The sequence below is a fragment of the Budorcas taxicolor genome, chromosome 6 (genome assembly GCF_023091745.1).
Source record: "Budorcas taxicolor isolate Tak-1 chromosome 6, Takin1.1, whole genome shotgun sequence".
NCBI lineage: Eukaryota > Metazoa > Chordata > Mammalia > Artiodactyla > Bovidae > Budorcas > Budorcas taxicolor.
In genome coordinates this window covers 91944050-91961967 of record NC_068915.1, presented here as the reverse complement: position 1 = coordinate 91961967, position 17918 = coordinate 91944050, and the positions used below count along the sequence as shown (strand labels likewise).

At 41.1% G+C, this 17918-nt stretch overlaps 1 protein-coding gene across 2 annotated transcripts in view; it reads left to right on the top strand.

Annotated features, from left to right (window-relative positions):
- Positions 1-2665: 2665 nt before the first annotated feature.
- The window catches only part of CCNI (cyclin I), a 35155-nt gene continuing 19902 nt past the window's right edge, over positions 2666-17918 (top strand). Inside the window, exons 1-2 of one of the 2 annotated variants that reach the window (XM_052642118.1) lie at positions 2667-3211; positions 9722-9878. In XM_052642118.1, the coding sequence (XP_052498078.1) occupies positions 9765-9878 (114 nt within the window). In that variant the 5' untranslated portion in view covers positions 2667-3211; positions 9722-9764. Of the gene's footprint in view, positions 3212-9721; positions 9879-17918 lie in introns of both variants that reach the window. The other variant, XM_052642119.1, reaches the window with a different exon arrangement.

Below are 17918 nucleotides of genomic sequence, written 5' to 3'. Positions count from 1 at the left end.
CCGTCCATGGGATTCTCCAGGCAAAAATACTGGAGTGGATTGCCATTTCCTTCTCCAGGGGATCTTCCTGGATCGAACCCGGGTCTCCTGCATTGGAGGCAGACGCTTTAACCTCTGAGCCACCAGGGAAGCTAGTGGCAAAGAATCCGCATGCCAATCCCTGGGTCAGGAAGATACCCTGGAGGAAGACATGGCAACCCACTCCAGTATTTGTGCCTGGAGAATCCCACGGACAGAGGATCCTGGTGAGCCATGGTCCAGAGGGTCACAATGAGTCGGACATGACTGAAGCCACTTAGCACCTGCACAATCTACTCTTGTCTATAGATTTGCGTATTCTGAACATTTCATATAAATAGAATCATTATGCTAAGTAAAAGCAGCCAGCCACAAAAGACTGCACATTGTTTACAACGGTTATCCATGTTACACCATATATCAGTACCTCCTTTGGCCAAATATTATTTCATTGTATAGACATTTGACCATGCATTCAGCAGTTGTGTGTGTTGTCTGTGTTGTCTCCCTTTTCGGTCATTATAAATAATGCCCTTATGAACATTTACATACAAGTTTCTGCATGGACATGTTTATATTTCTTTTGACTACATACCTGGGAATGGAATTGGTATTCTTACAGTACTGAAAATCATAAGCAATTTCACTGTCCAACAGAGAATGGTATTATGCAAAATAAATGTTGCCTATGTAGAAGGAAGACCATGCAGCCATACAGACCATGCAAGAAAAAGGATGCATGTGTGCTAAGCCGCTTCAGTTGTGTCAGACTCTGTGCGACCCTATGGACTATAGCCAGCCAGGCTCCTCTGTCCATGAGGATTCTCCAGGCAAGAATATTGGAGTGGGTTGCCATGCCCTCCTCCAGGGGATCTTCCCAATCCAGGGATTGAACCCGGCTCTTCTGTCTCCTGCATTGGCAGGGGGGTTCTTTACCGCTTGCGCCACCTGGGAAGTCCGGGGTAAAAAAAAGCAAACTACGACCTTCTTAAAATCCTTTCTGGGTTTCCCGTCCCTGCTCTGTCATAGGGACATGCCCTCTGCCTCTGACCTCAGAGCTCTCCCCCTCAATTCCCTGAAGACCAGCCACACTGCTTTTAGAGATTTTTAAAATATCTAAGATCCAGAGTCTTTGCATTTGTTTCCTCTGCTTGTATCACACTTTCCCCACTTTGATGACCAGTGGTTTCAAGTATCATCTTAAATGTCTTTTCCTCACAGAAACGTTTTCTGATATCCCTAACTAGTCTAGGATTAGGTGTTTCCATAGCAGCCTGCAATTTTCCATCTTAATACTGCTAATTGTTTAGTCAGTGATCAAGTATTGAGAGCCTTTTACATGCAGGAATAGACGGTAAAATAAAACATGCAAGACCCCACCATCCTAGACCTTATATTCTACAGAGGGAATGTAACGTACAAGTAAACAAATCACCCTTTTGGGTGATTTTAGTTAATGATAATTAGCTCCACGGTTTTCCTCTGTGTTTGGATAGTAAACTCCACGAAGGTAGAAGCTATTTGTCTTAGTTACTTCCAGTTTGCTAGAGCTTATTAGCACCTAGCTGGCTGAATAAGCTCAAAACAAATTTAAGTGACTGTTAAAAACAGGCATATAAAAAACAGAAATGGAAAACACAAATGCGACTTCTGTAAACAGTTCAGTTTGAGGGTTTTTTTCCTTTTTCAAAACTTTCTGTAATTCTATTCTTTTTATAACTACAACAATTTAAAAAGATAAGCAAAAAATCACCAAAACCCGTAAAGAAACCCCAAATAAAACACATTTATATGTTATCACATACTCATTAACAGACGTGGTAGTAACCCTACTCTGAAATACTCAGATGCGTTGGTTAACAGTATAGAATTTCCTTGGCGCCTTACCAAGTAGGTTCCCGGCTGCCAGCAATGTAATTTAGTTTCAAAAGAAAAGGTGCTTAAGAATATGCCCCCCGCAATTTCTCCGATCGCTAATACACTTGAGAATCTCCCTCCACCCACGACGTGGCAGCAAAAAAAAAAAACAAAAAACCTGCAATTCTATTTTTATGTCAACGATGAGAAGAGAACACAGAACTTTTTACGAGGTCAACAAAGAATGCAAGACTTTTACGCAACAGATCGCCGGCTTTTTCCCCAAAAGATTCTTTTACAAGCCCCAAAGACAAAGATAGGCTGGTGAAACCAGGTAGCCCTAGGTTTGGCCAGGAGAGCATCCAGATAAAACCCCACCCCCTAGCAGAGCGCTCAGCCTGGTCTTTCTTTCCTCCGGGCGCATGCGCAGCGCACTCTCCGGCCTCCGCACGCCTTTTCCAGCGAGTCGAGGAGGCGCTTACGTCACCGTGCCGTCGAAGAGAAAACCCTTCCGCTGCTCCATGGAAAACGAGTCCACGCACCTTTAGCTTTCCTTACCCCTCCTACCCCAATGCCAAAGACTTTCCCGGCCCGTTGCCAACAGCCCAGCTTTTTGCCGAACTTCTGAGTACGTTCGTTGGACGGAAAAAGCGGCGGAGAGGGAAAAGTTGGAGGATGTGAGACCAAACCAGGGTTGTTTACGGGGAGTGAGCGAGTCTAGAAATCGGTCCGCGAGGGCGGAGCCGAAGAAGCCGGCACTTCTTTCTCTCTTCCCCTCCCTCCCCAGCCTTCCCCGCGAGCGGACGCGGCATCGCCTCTGTCTCGCTTTTTCTTATTTTTCTCCCCCCTTTCCCCTTCCTTTTTATTTTTTTTTTTATTTTTCCCCCTTCCCCCCCTTTCACCATTTCCCCTCGGAGGCGCTTCCCCTGGGCAGGGGCAGAGCCGGTCTCACCCCCCGCCTCTCCCCGGCCCCCGCCGCCCTATGGCGAGAGGGAACCCCCTCCCCACCCGGGCACAAGCAGCGGCGGTTGGAGGAGCGGGACCGGCGGCGGCGGCGGCGGCGGCCTCAGGTCCGGGGGCGTCATGGAACTAATTCGCTGACCAGCCCACCGGCTGCAGCCGTGCGTCCCGCTCGAGCGCCAGCGCCCGCGCCCTCCGGCCCGCTTCCCCCTCTTTTCCCTCCTCAGTCGGCCCGGTCCTGGTCCCGCGCGTCTCGTCGCCGCGCGCAGAGGAAATTGAGGTGGTAACGGGCCCCCGGATGACCCCTCGTCACCACTTTGAGGTCTACAGTTCTGCCGGGGAGGAGGAGGAGGAGGAAGAAGAAGAGGAGGAGAAGGTGAGGGGCGGGGACGGTCCTCGCGATCCGCGCGCGACCCCCTCCAGCGCCGCGCGCTCCGTCGGGGAAACCTGCCGGACACCCCCCACCCCACCCCTCTCACCAACAACTCGGCACCTGCCCAGTTTGGAAACAGCTCCGCTGGGTTCCCTTTCGGGCCAATTTTTTCCGTCAGCGCGTAACTTTTTTTGTAGCTGCAGCAAATCGCCTCCTAGTGTGCGTTCTAGGCTCCGCGAGCCCGGGGGATACACAAAGAAGGACACACCCCCAACCCTAGACCTCAACGCCCCCAAGGGACCCGGGGGAAAATCGTTCGCTTTGCAAAGCAGGCGGTGCTGGGGACGGGACGGGGTGGGGTGGGGTGCAGATGATGGGGAAAACCTGCGGGAAGGCGGGGGAGAGGAACGTTACTCGGGGTTTTGGGTGGGTGGGGAAGATCTGCCGAAGGAGCTGAGCTTAAGAGTTTGCACCCTAAGGGCAGTAAGACCGAAAAGTTGAAGAGGGCGGAAGGCCCTCTGCCGAGCTAGTGATTCCACTGCAGATCGTTTGGGTAGGAGTTGCGAATTAGATAGCAAAGTAGTGGAAGGGTATCTTTCCGGAGGTAGGATGGCATCAGACTGGAGATCTTTGAATGTCAAAGTATTCAACTTTTATTCTGTCGGTGGGAGCCACTCAGCGTTTGAACAACAGCAGTGTGACATTATGATGTTAATAGTAACACTTGTTGAGGCTTACTATTGGACAGGCATGGTTCTAAGTGGTTTGCAACTGACTGAATCTTCACAGGGGTAGGTGGTTCCGAAGCATTTTACAGATGAGGGGAACTGAGGCTCCATAAAATTGATTTTTCCTACTAGATGACAGCCAGGACACGGTGGCCAGAATTCCATCCCAGGCAGTCTGACTGCTGTACAGTCTGTATCTCGGAAAAAATGAAAGTAGTGTTATCCGCTTGTAGCTTTTCCAGGTCATTTGTGGCAGACAAAGTAGAAGGGAGCAGACAAGAAAGAATGGGCAAGATTCAGATTTGCTAGTCTGGGACCAGACACATCAGAAATTCCGAGCTGCTGAACTAGAAGTTTCTAAATACTGGTGAAGAGTAGACTAGTAGAATCAGCGTGTTTTGGGAAGGTGCACTTGGATGGTTTGCAGTTAAACTGAGTTAAGTGAGTTTTCATGGCAGTGTAACATACTAGTTGAGAATGGAACTCTCAGATGTTTCTTGGTTAAGATTGGAAGCTTAACGGTGTGTACATGTTTTATTCTGATTGTATGCCACGATCAAAGGTAAAATTATTCACCTTTCTGTGCATGTTTCTTCGTCTTTAAAAGAGGCTTAATAAAAATACAAACTTAATAATGTGCTTCCCTGGTAGCTCAGTATGTAAAGGATCTGCCTGCACTGCAGGAAACCTGGGTTTGATCCCTGGGTCCAGAACATCCCCTGGAGAAGGAAATGACCAGCCTTTCCTGTATTCTTGCCCGGAAAATCCTATGGACAGAGGAGCTGGGCAGGCTACAGCCCATGGGGTTGAAAGAGTTGGACACGACTTGGTGACTAAACCCCCACCACCAAACTTAATACCGTTCTTTGAGTTTGAGGAGTTAATATGGCAGTATTTTGAACAACACCTGGCCAAGTGATAAGCACTTACTATTTTTTAGCTAAGCACTTAACAAGTATAAACTATTATTATTATTATTTACTTAGCACAGTGCTGAACTCTGGAGAGTGTTTGCCATCAAGGTTAATAGGAGAGACCATCCTACAGATAATCAGTTATCACAGTAAAGTTATCCACTTTAGTAAACTTAACATTGATACTTTTACTTTTGTCATATCTGTTGGAATTCTCATTATGTCAGTTGAGCCAAAAGTGACCCTGTCTCTACAGGATCCAGATAATGAGTTTATATCTGATCCGCAGTAGCCAGATCAGATAGATACTGCAGTTTCACTTTTCTGTAGCGTGGAAAATCTAGAACATCCCCACGGATGTCCTCCATGCTTGTATTATTTATATCCCATTTTTTTTGAAGTTTAAGGAAATACGACATCTTTGTTGTTTCCCTATTGTGTTTTGTTTGTTTGTTTTTTCTGTTGATTTGGTATAGGGCTTCCCTTGTGGCTCAGCTGGTAAAGAATCCACCTGCAATGCAGGAGACCTGGGTTCGATCCCTGGGTTAGGAATATCCCCTGGAGAAGGGAAAGGCAGCCCACTCCCGTGGCAGAATTCCATGGACTGTATAGTCCATGGGGTTGCAAAGAGTCGGACAGGACTGAGCGACTTTCACCTCACTTTGTGGCGTGTTACATTGATTTCTGAATGTTAAACCAACTTGGCATTCCTGGGCTAAATCCCGCTTGGTTATGGTGTATAATCCCCTTTTTATGTTACAAATACAGATTGCTAGTATTTTGTTGATGAATTCTGCCTCTTTATTTAAAAGAGATATATATTGGTCTACAGTTTTCCTATTGTAGTCTTTGATTTTGGTAGCAGGATTATAACTGGCCTCAAAATGAGTTGAGAAGGACTCCTCCTCTTTATTTTTTGGAAGAGTTTATGAAGAATTTGTCTTAATGTTTCTATAAATGTTTGGTAGAATTCACCAGTGAAGCCATTTGGGTATGGGGTTTTCTTTTAGTTTGTCTTACTAATTTTAGAAAGCTGGCAGATCCTGGTGAGCCACCCTGGTGAGAGTAGCTAAAGGAATGAAATAAGTTTTGACAAGCGTTAATCAATTACTGATTAAAATTAGGTTTAGAAGAAGTCTTAGAACCTAAGGAGTTCAGTCTGCATCCAGTATAGGTATTCCTTCTAAATACCTCTCGACAGGTGATTATCTAGTTTATACTCGTGTTTCTGAGGTTGATATTTATGTTTACTTTAAATGAAATTATAGTGAGTCTGTTTATCTCAGATTGTGGAGAAAAGTACCAAGGCAACAAAATTGGAATCTCAGAACATCTCAGCAGAATATAACAGTAAATGGAATTTAACAAGACAACTTTGTTTAAAGAAAGAATGCATTTAAGGTCCTGAACAAAAATGTAATGTCCTCCCCTACCCCCCAAAAAAAGCACCAAAAGCCCTCACACAATGAGGCAGGGAGGTAGAGAAGTTTGCCTAAGAGTGTACCTTAGAAAGTCTTAGAGTTTTAGCTGAGCATAAATTTTGTCTCGGTAATTCAATAGCCCCTTTTTAAAAAAGTAGCTAATGGTCTTAGAGGGCATTAGTAATTGGTGCTAATTTTGAAGAGCTAAAATCATGTCACATGAGGAACTCTTGAATAGTTTTTCATTTCTGCAGACGATGAACTGATGAGCATGATAACAGCCTTCAAACATTTGAAGGCTTGATCTCTGAAAGAGATCAGACTTGGTTGGGTTTGTTTTGGTTATAGTTTTTTGGTTTTGGCCCCAAGGGTTGAAATGAGCCTTTGATTTTATCTCTGTTTCATCAGGACACTGCTGTGGGCCCTGTGGGTTATGAAAACATGATATGAATGCAAAGGAATTTATAGGGAAGATAGTTCTTGGAAGAAATTACCTTTTAGATGGACCTTTCAGGATGGTTTCTATTTTCCACTCTAAGTTATTTGTTTCTTAATATAAAAAGCACTTCATGCTTGGTATAAAAAATTTGCAAAAACCCAGAAGTTTAAAGAAGCAAAAAGAAAATCACTGTCCTGTTAATCAGAGGTAGTTTGCAGTAGGTTAAGCAGTAAGTTAGTGAAATATGTGGGGTGATTCATAGGGAAGAGGATATTAGCTAGAGTTGGGGCAGAGGGAACACAGAAATTGAAGATGAGGCTTCTATATTTTGTTTTTTTCAAATATTTTTATAAAAAATTAGGGACTTTGTGTGTTAAAACTAGACATTAAAACATTTTTTAAAGAATCCCTGGAATCTGAAGCAGATAGGTAATACAGGTATGTAGTTGATAAAATGGAATAGTTATTTGAGGTCTTCAGTGAAAAACAGCATTCCCCTGCTACTTGACTTCCCCACTGTCTTGTCTTCTCTCATTCCTTAGAGGTTAACCACTCTTAGCTTTTTCTCTTGTTATTTAAAAATCATACTTTCAAATAACTACTGCTGTTTTTTTGATGTTTGAGTTTTAGATATTATTTATGTTTTCTGAAATATAAAGATGAGGCTCTCATTCTGCCTTCGAACTCCCCTCCTCTTGCCAGTGTAGTTTTATCACAGTCTTTGTGTTGAAATCTCTATTCAGTATTTTCATTATTATTGCTTTGTAAATATTGTGGTATATTATTATATTTCAGTTCAGTTCAGTTGCTCAGTCGTGTCTGACTTTACGACCCCATGTACTGTAGCATGCCAGGCTTCCCTGTTGATCACCAGTTTCTGGAGCTTGCTCAAACTCATGTCCATTGAGTCATTGATGCCATCCAACCATCTCATCCTCTTTGGTCCTCTTCTGCTCCTGCCTTTAATCTTTCCCAGCATCAAGGTCTTTTCTGATGAGTCAGCTCTTCACATCAGGTGGCCAAAGTATTGGAGCTTCAGCTTCAACATAGTCCTTCCAATGAGTATTCAGAACTGATTTCTTTTAGGATTGACTGGTTTGATCTTGCAGTCCATGAGACTCTTAAGAGTCTTCTCCAGCGCCACAGTTCGAAAGCATCAATTCTTCGACTTTCAGCTTTCTTTATGGTCCATCTCTCACATCCATATATAACTACTGGAAAACCCATAGCTTTGACTATATGACCTAAGTAATGTCTCTGCTTTTTAATATGCTGTCCAGGTTTTCATAGCTTTTCTTACATTATTATATTTTCTTATATTTACTTTCTTGCATAATCTCTTTTTCTGAGTTTAATAACCTTTTTAGTTGCTTTGTTGTTGTTCAGTCACCAAGTTGTGTCCAACTTTTGCAGCCCTATGGACTGCAGCATGCCAGTCTTCCCTGTCCTTCACTATCTGCTGGAGTTTGCTCAAAAAATCTTACCTGCCAGTGCAGGAGACTCCAGAGATGCAGGTCTATCCCTGAGTCAGAAAGATCCCTTGGAATACGAAATGGCAACCCACTCCAGAATTCTTGCCTGGAGAATCCCGTGGTCAGGAACCTGGCTGGCTACAGTCTGTAGGGTTGCAGAATCTGAGCATGCATGCACATACATGTCCATTGAGTTGCTGATGCCATCCAACCATTTCACCCTTTGTTGCCCCCGCCCCTTTCTCCTCCTGGCTTCAGTCTTTCCGAGCGTCAGGGTCTCTTTCAGTGAGCTGGCTCTTCACATCAGGTGGCCAAAGTATTGGAGCTTCAGTATCAGTCCTTCCAGTGAATGTTCAGGGTTGATTTCCTTTAGGATTGACTGGTTTGATCTCTTTGCTGTCCAGGGGACTCTCAAGAGTCTTCTCTGGCACCGTAATTCGAAAGCATCAATTCTTTGGCAGTTAACTTTCAGCAAATCTAATTACCTTTTTTTGACATCCTTCCACAGTGTCTCCAGTTTTCTACATACAGTTAAATCTCTGTGGTTTCCTTTTTTTTTTTTTTTTTAGCTTTAATGTAGAAATATCTTCTCAGACGATGCTTTGTGCTGATCTAGACTTTGCATTTTAGACTTGCTCATTTTAGAGTGCCAGTTACCTCGCATGCTAAGTCACTTCAGCTGTGACCAACTCTTTGCAACCCTGTGGATTGGGGCCTGGCAGGCCCCTCTGTCCATGGGATTACACAGGCAAGAATACTGGAGTGGGTTGCCATTTCCTCCTCCAAGGGATCTTCCCAACCCACAAATCAAACCCATATCTCTGTGTCTCCTGCATTGGCAGGTGGGTTCTTTACCACTGGTGCCAGTTACCTTACTGTTGGGCTTTCTAGATCAGCATTGTCAAGTAGAAGTTGCTGCCTTGATAGAAATGGTCCTTTGCCGTACTGTCCAGTGCAGTATTCACTAGCCACATGTAGCTGTTTAGTACTTGAAATATGACTAGTGTGACTGAGGAATTTTAACTTTATTCAGTTCTAATTTTAATATTTACTTGTGTAGCTGGTGGATACTGTATTGGGAAGCACAGTTCAGGATGGTTTCATACTTAAGGGGATAGTTTCATTCTAAGTGGAAATGGTTTGGTTTTTTTTTTAAATGAAGAGACTGCTTAGCCCTTATCCAGTTAGATTTTAAACAGGAATATTTGGGACAACTAGTTCTAAAAATTTCTAGTTTAAAAAGTCTATGACTTAGTTTTGACACATTGATGTTTTGATCAAAGATTCTGTCAATTATATGGTCATGTTTTTGTCTCTATAACTGAATTTCAGATTTAAAGGGAGAATGTTTTAGATAACTGATGATTGTTGTAAACATTTTAATACATGGTATTTTAAAGAGTTGTAAAATCCTATATTGCCTCATAACATTTTTATTTTATGAATTGCTTAATAAGTACCAACATATTTATACAATGCTACACCTAACTATATATGTGTAATTAAATATAGAACATTGTTTTATATTTGCTTTTATAGGTAGCTACATCAAGCTGGGTGGCAGGCAGATCCATAGGATATCATGAAGTTTCCAGGGCCTTTGGAAAACCAGAGATTGTCTTTCCTATTGGAAAAGGCAATCTCTAGGGAAGCCCAGATGTGGAAAGTGAGTGTGCCGAAAATACCTACAAATCAGGTAAAGATTTCTCTCTTCACTCTAGATAGGTGGCTTTTATTACCACTATCATATGTAACAGTATCTTGACACTGCATTGGAGAAATATGTATATAATACATAAAGATATTCTTTATATGAGAAAAAATAAACTGTTTGCTTTTTTGTTTTATCTGGGTTACACCTTTAGGAACATAGGTGTGTCCCTTCCCTTTCCTTGTAGCACAATGCTTAAGAGTAGGAGGCCTTCTCTATTTCTAGATACATAGCTCACCTTAGAGGCTGAACATAATCACATCCTTATCTTTAGTGATCAAAAGCTTGTTCCTTCATAAATATTAGTAAAGAATTACATAACCTACTAAGGTTGTGTCAGTGTTGAAAACTAGGGAGATAATCACCAGCTTACCTCTTAATTACTGTTGGCTATATGCCTTTTGCTGAGCGCCGAAGGATTAATGCTTTTGAACTTTGGTGTTGGAGAAGACTCTTGAGAGTCCCTTGGACTGCAAGGAGATCCAACTAGTCCATTCTAAAGGAGATCAGTCCTGGGTGTTCATTGGAAGGACTGATGCTGAAGCTGAAACTCCAATATTTTGACCACCTCATGCGAAGGGTTGACTCATTGGAAGAGACCCTGATTCTGGGAGGGATTGGGGGCAGGAGGAGAAGGGGACAACCAAGGATGAGATGGCTGGATGGCATCACCGACTCGATGGACATGAGTTTGGGTAAACTCTGGGAGTTGGTGACAGATAGGGAGGCCTGGTGTGCTGTGATTCATGGGGTTGCAAAGAGTCGGACACAACTGAGTGACTGAACTGAAGTGATATGCCTTTTCTCTTAGAAATTTCATATAATTAGAGTATTTATTTTTTTAACAAATAGCAGTGAATCTGTCTACTCCCCAATACTTACTGATATAACATGTCTTTACACATCGTTTATCCCTAGTACCTAGCTCTGTGCTTGGGATAAATAATAATGGCCAATAAATTTTCAGTATGTGTAAGCAAATGACAGTATCTAAGCTTCTCTGGTAGCTTAACAGTGAAGAATCCCCCCTGCATGCAGGAGACTTGGGTTTGATCCCTGGGTTGGGAAGATCCCCTGGAATAGGAAATGGCAACCCACTCCAGTATTCTTGCCTGGAGAATTCCACAGACAGAGCAGCCTAGTGGGCTGCAGTCCATGGGGTCATAAGAGTCGGACATGACTTAGCGCTAAATCACCACACCATAGGTTATTGATATCTATGTGCTTTTTCTAATTCCAGCCTACTTTTATCTTCTTTCCCACAAGCTGAAGAAATACATGTTTTGCTTTTAGTGTTACTTAATTGTCATTTAGGGAATTGGAAAGTTAGTTAATTTGAATGAAAGCCTTTTATACTAGGAACATTTGCATGTGTTATCAAATACATTTAATATCTCACTTGATCCTTTGAGGGCTTCCCTTATATAGTCCGTAAGACCGCACACACTTGATTCTTTGTAAAAAGCAATAGTCCCAAATTGCTCAGGATTTCAACTACTAAGTAGTAGAGTTATAATTTTGAACCTGAGGCAGTTTTCTTCCCATTATACTTTTTATTTTTGTGTGCTTGTGTGATTCAATCATTCAGTAAATGTTTAAGTGTGATATTCTGAGCACTATTCTAGCATTGGGGATACAGTTGTGAGAAAAATAGAAATTTCTGCTTTTTATGTTCTGACATTCTAATAAGCCTCAAAGCTTTATTATATCTGCTTTTAGGACCATTTTTTTCTCCTGTTATCTCAAGTCAGCACGCAACCAACATGTGTGATAAACTTATATAACATGGTCTTTGAAGGTGATTTCTCTCAAGATTATAGTATATTGCTATATTATCACTTATTCTGACCTATTTTTATAGATATTTTAACAGATATTATTAAGGTGTAATACCAGAGAACAGAACAGTATCAGAACTTCTAAGACGGATCTGTTTAAGGTTTTGTCTTTGTAATGCCAAGTAGATGCTCTCCGTAGTGTTAGTCACTCAGTCGTGTCTGACTCTGTGACTCCATGGACTGTAGCCCGCTGGGCCCCTCAATCCACAGAATTCTCTAGGCAAGAATACCAGAGTGGGTTGCCATTCCCTTCTCCAGGGGATATTCCCAATCCAGAAATTAAACCTGGGTCTCCAGCCTTGCAGGCAGATTCTTCACCATCTGAGCTACCAGGGAATCCTAGAAGCCCTACTTAGTTCTTGTAAAATGTGTGTGGGCTTGGTCTGATGGTGATAGGAAATAAGAGAGAGATAGGAGTGAAGAGCTATAGGGGCTTGAGCCGCTTGACAGAAGAACCTCAGGGACACTTATCTGTTCTAATTCTTTTATTTTCTTCTGCAACTCTCAGGAACTGGTTTTTCTACTTCCCTTTTCACAATTTCTTCTAACCATGATTTCCCTCCTTTTTCACTCTTCATAAGAGAAATAGTCTTGTCTCTAAACCAACGTTTTTATTTTGGGGCTTTTTTTTTTTTTTTTTGGTGCTGGTTAAAGTGAAAAAATAAAATATTTTTAAGCTTTTTCTCCTCTAGCTTTCTTCACCCCACCTCTACTTTCACCTAAACACTACTACAAGGTCATTTTCTTACAATTTTCATCTCCTGCCTTGCAGTTTAGGACAGAGTGGTCATGTAAGAATATGAGACATCTGTCACTTCCCTTCAGTTTGCTTCTGCAACACTCTGTTCTTCACATATGATAACACACACTATTATAATTTCCTGATGATTTGACTTTAGTTTCAGTTCAGTCGCTCAGTCGTGTCCGACTCTTTGTGACCCCATGAATTGCGGCACACCAGGCCTCCCTGTCCATCACCAACTCCTGGAGTTCACTCAAACTCATGCCTTTCGAATCGGTGATGCCATCCAGCCATCTCATCCTCTGTCGTCCCCTTTTCCTCCTGTCCCCAATCCTTCCCAGCATCAGGGTCTTTTCAAATGAGTCAACTCTTCGCATGAGGTGGTCAAAGTACTGGAGTTTCAGCTTTAGCATCAGTCCTTCCAAAGAACACCCAGGACTGATCTCCTTTAGAATGGACTGGTTGGATCTCCTGGCCATCCAAGGGACTCTCAAGAGTCTTCTCCAGCACCACAGTTCAGAAGCATCAATTCTTCGGCGCTCAGCTTTCTTCACAGTCCAACTCTCACATCTATACATGACCACTGGAAAAACCACAGCCTTGACTAAATGGACCTTTGTTGGCAAAGTAATGTCTCTGCTTTTGAATATGCTGTCTAGGTTGGTCATAACTTTCCTTCCAAGGAGTAAGTGTCTTTTAATTTCATGGCTGCAATCACCATCTGCAGTGATTTTGGAGCCCAGAAAAATAAAGTGTGACACTGTTTCCACTGTTTCCTCATCTGTTTCCCATGAAGTGATGGGACCAGATGCCATGATCTTCGTTTTCTGAATGTTGAGCTTTAAGCCAACTTTTTCACTCTCCTCTTTGACTTTCATTAAGAGGCTTTTTAGTTCCTCTTCACTTTCTGCCATAAGGGTGGTGTCATCTGCATATCTGAGGTTATTGATATTTCTCCTGGCAATCTTGATTGCAGCTTGTGCTTCCTCCAGCCCAGCGTTTCTCATGATGTACCCTGCATATAAGTTAAATAAGCACGGTGACAATAAACAGCTTTGACGTACTCCTTTTCCCAGTTGGAACCAGTCTGTTGTTCCATGTCCAGTTCTAACTGTTGCTTCCTGACCTGCATACAGATTTCTCAAGAGGCAGGTCAGATGGTCTGTATTCCCATCTCTTTCAGAATTTTCCATAGTTTATTGTGATCCACAATAACAGTCAAAGGCTTTGGCATAGTCAATAAAGCAGAAATAGATGTTTTTCTGGAACTCTTGCTTTTTCAATGATCCAGCGGATGTTGGCAATTTGATATCTGGTTCCCCTGCCTTTTCTAAAACCAGCTTGAATATCTGGAAGTTCATGGTTCACATATTGTTGTATCCTGGCTTGAAGAATTTTGAGCATTACTTTGCTAGCGTGTGAGATGAGTGCAATTGTGCGGTAGTTTGAGCATTCTTTAGCATTGCCTTTCTTAGGGATTGGAATGAAAACTGACCTTTTCCAGTCCTGTGGCCACTGCTGAGTTTTCCAAATTTGCTGGCATATTGAGTGCAGCACTTTCACAGCATCATCTTTCAGGATTTGAAATAGCTCAACTGGAATCCATCACCTCCACTAGCTTTGTTCCTAGTGATACTTCCTAAGGCCCACTTGACTTCACATTCCAGGATGTCTGGATCTAATACGTTAACTTTGTCATTTTTGTACCATCTGTAGATTTGGTAAATAAATACATCTGATTTGCCCCTAGGTTGTTTTTTTTTTTTTTCTTTTCCTTAAGTAAACAGTTTCTTAAAGTATATATAGATCATAGAGTGTACAGCTCATAAATTTTCACAAAATGACACTAACCACATTACCAGCACCTTCAGAAGCTCTTCTTATGTCTTATATTTACCATCATCTATCTTTTCCCCACAAAGAAACATTATCCTATTATCAGAGATTAGTTTTTCTTTATTTTGAATTATATATGGAATAATAAAATATGTCCTGGGCTGTTTTGCTCAGCATTATTTATTATTTTTGGTTTGAGATCTCATCATAGGGATTCATTTATCCATTCTGCTATTGATGGTCATTAGGGTCGTTTTTGTGTATGTCTTTTGGTGAACATACTTGTACATTGCTGTTGAGTATATTCTTAGAGGTGGAATTGCTAGAACCTAGAATATGTGTATTCTCAGGTTTAGCAGATACCACCAATTGTATTACTTACCCATGTTTGTTATACCACTTTTACACCCCCCTTTTTTTTTTCTACCCTTACAGCAGAGTATGAAAGTCCCAGGTTGCTCTGCATCCTTGTGAACCTTGATATTGTCTGTCTTTTTCATTTTAGTTATTCTCGTGAGTGTGTTGTAGTGTCACTTTGGGTTTTAATTTGCATTTCCTGGGTAGCTAATGAAATTCCGCTTTTCATGTGCTAATTGGCCATTGACTGTCTTTTTTGGTGAAATGTGTATTCACATCTTTCACTTGGGTTCTGTTGATTTCCTTTTTAAATTGTTAGAAGTTTTTTGTTTTGCAGGCTCTGTGTATTATACATATCTTCAGCTCTGTATATGTTGACTTTTGATAAATAGAAGATCTTGATTTTTAATGACCAAATATCAGAAATTTTTTCCTTTTTGCTTAGTCCTTTTAAAGAAATGTTTGCCTCACCCGGAGTAATAATAGGAGTCAAAAATAATTTTTCTCCATTTAGAAAACCAGTACTATTGATTAGAAATACTGTTTGTGCCACTGCCCCATAATGTATTTTTGTTATTAATGACTGGCTGCTGTATATGAGTAAACACATTTGTGGGTCAGTTTCTTGCCTCTCTTCATTGATCTGTTCACGTCTCTTAAATACCACACTGCCTCAGTTATTGTAGCATAATAATGTCTTTGGTGGCATATACTTTGTTCTTTTTTTTTTTCTTAACAGTTGCCTTGGCTGTGTTGAGCCCTTTGCTCTTCTCTATGTATCAATACTTTTAATACACTTGCCAGTTTTCAAAAAACAAAAAAATTGTGGGGTTTTGGTTTTACTGAATCTGTAGATTGATTTGGGGAAGAATGAACATGTTTATAATGAGTCTTCTAATCCATGAACATAGAGTATTTCTCCATTTTTCTTTAAAGATGGTCTTCAGTTTCTTTTAATAATATTTGATAATTTAGGTTTATTCCTGGGTATTTGAGACTTGTTGAGGCTATTACAAATGGTATCATTTTAAATTTTTTATGTGCTTGCTTCTGTATGCTGGTAGATTTTTATATAGACCATACTAAATTAACTAAGTAGTTTGCAGAGTCTCTAGGATTTTCTGTGTATTATACTCTGTCATGTCAAATGTGAATAATCATGGTTTTATTTTGTTCTTTCCAGTCCTTACAACTTTCCTTTCTCCCTGTTTTTCAGAAATAACTAGGGTTTCCAGAATACTGCTGAAGTCTCCATTTGAGGAGAAAGCTTTCAATATTTTACCATTAACTCTAATAGTTGCTATATATTTTTTAATCTTTATCAGATTAAGAAATTCTTTTCTCTGCCTTGGTTTGCTTGGAGTTTTTTTTTAATGAATAAGTGTTGAATTTTTATACATCATTGGATCTTATTAACATTTTGGCTAGGAGTCTTCCATCTAAGGTCATGGGTAAGATTGGTTTGTAATGCCTATGTTAGATTCTCATGATAGAGTTATGCCGGCTTTGTAAAATGAGTTGGGAATTATTCCTGCTTTTTTTCCCCCAGTGCTCTCCATTTGTTTAAATTGATACTATTTCTTTCTTCAATGTTGGATGGTTTCGCTTCAAAGCCCCTGGAGCCTAGAGATTTATTTGTGGATAAGGTATTTACTAATTAGTCTAATATCTTTGGTCAGTATGAGGCTAATCAGGTCTTCATTTAAATGTCACCGTTTTACACGACTGAAGTGACTTAGCAGCAGCAGCAGTTTTGGTGAATTGTGTTTTTTAAGGAATTCATTTCATCTACAGTTTCCAGTTATTTGTATAAAGTTACTCAAAGTATTCTCTCTTTAACATGCCCTTTTTTATTTGGCGTGTGGTTTTTCTTGATCAGTCTTTCTAGAGGTCTGTCAGCCTTTCCATTCTGTTGATTTTTCCCTATTGTACATTTTTTTTTTTGAAGTTTTGCTCTTTTTCCATTATTTCTGTCTACTTTCTTTGTATAGTTTTCTGTTCTTTATCTTGAGATATAGATGCTTTATCTCAAGAGAAATGTTTTCTTTTTTAATTCATTTAGCACTATATAGCATCGCTGTCTACTCTTGCTGAGTTTGTTGTTTAGATTTCATATTAGGTTCTTAATTTGAGTTGTTACATGTCTCAGTTCTAAAATTTCCCTTTTGGATTTTTTTAATAGATTTCATTTCTTTAGTGAACATTTTCATTTTCTCATCTGTCTTCCTCTCTATTTGTGTATCAAGTCCTTTTCTGATAGTGCAAAGACCAAGATCTTTTTATTGTCCCCCTTTTTTTTCTCCCTTGTTTTTGATTACTTGGTTCTTTGTCTTGTCATGCCTGGTTATTTTTGACTGGTTGCTGAACATCATGAGAAACTGTAGAGGCTCTAGATGTTTTTTTTTCTGCAGGAGGGCTCAATCTTCCCAGTGGTGGGCAAACTGAAGAAGAAGCTTGAATCCGTTGAAGGACTGTGCTGATGGGAGGCTGGGTTGCTGTTGAGTATAGCTTCGTCTATTTCTGGTTGTCCCCAACTTTAGAGAGTAGCCCAGGATCCCAGCTGAAAGCTTAGAGTGTTTACTAGTGCCCTCATTCCTGGAAGGGCGCTACACTCTTCCCAGAGTTCATTCTTACTTTTCAGAGACTTTCTGCTTAGCCACTTAGATCCTTGTCCTTCCCAACTTCAGAATTTCATTCAGAAAATTAATTAAGAGGAAAATCAGCTGAGTGTCACATTCAGATCTCTGACAGTCCCTCTTCCCGCTAGGTTCTTGGCTCTTCAAGTCACCAAATTTTAACTCTTGCCTTGTAAGACTCCCGAAAACGCTGTTGGTTTCTTTGCTCATACTTTACACTTCTTGCCATACTCACAAGATGGGCAGATGCCTGAAAGGGGAAGCTTTGCAGACTCATCTCTATTCGTTGCCTCCTCTCTGGAATCTCGGCTCCGCAAGGCCTGGCTGTCCTAGCAGTTCTGATGCCTTTCTGTCACTGTTAGGGGCCTTTCTAGCTGTTTTCGGCTAGACTGTAGGTTTGCTGCTCCGTACTCAGTCATAGCCAAAAGCAGTAAGGTGATTTTTTGAAAAAGTATTGAACAGTTGTGACAGGAGATGATGTGGGAGCACAGGAAAGTACTCAGCCTGATTTGAGTGATCAGGAAAAGTGTCTGGGAGGGAGTGATGGCTGAAAAAGCTCTTGAAGGAGAAATAAAAAAGCAAGTAAAGAGCAAGAAGCGTGTTTCAACCAGAGGGA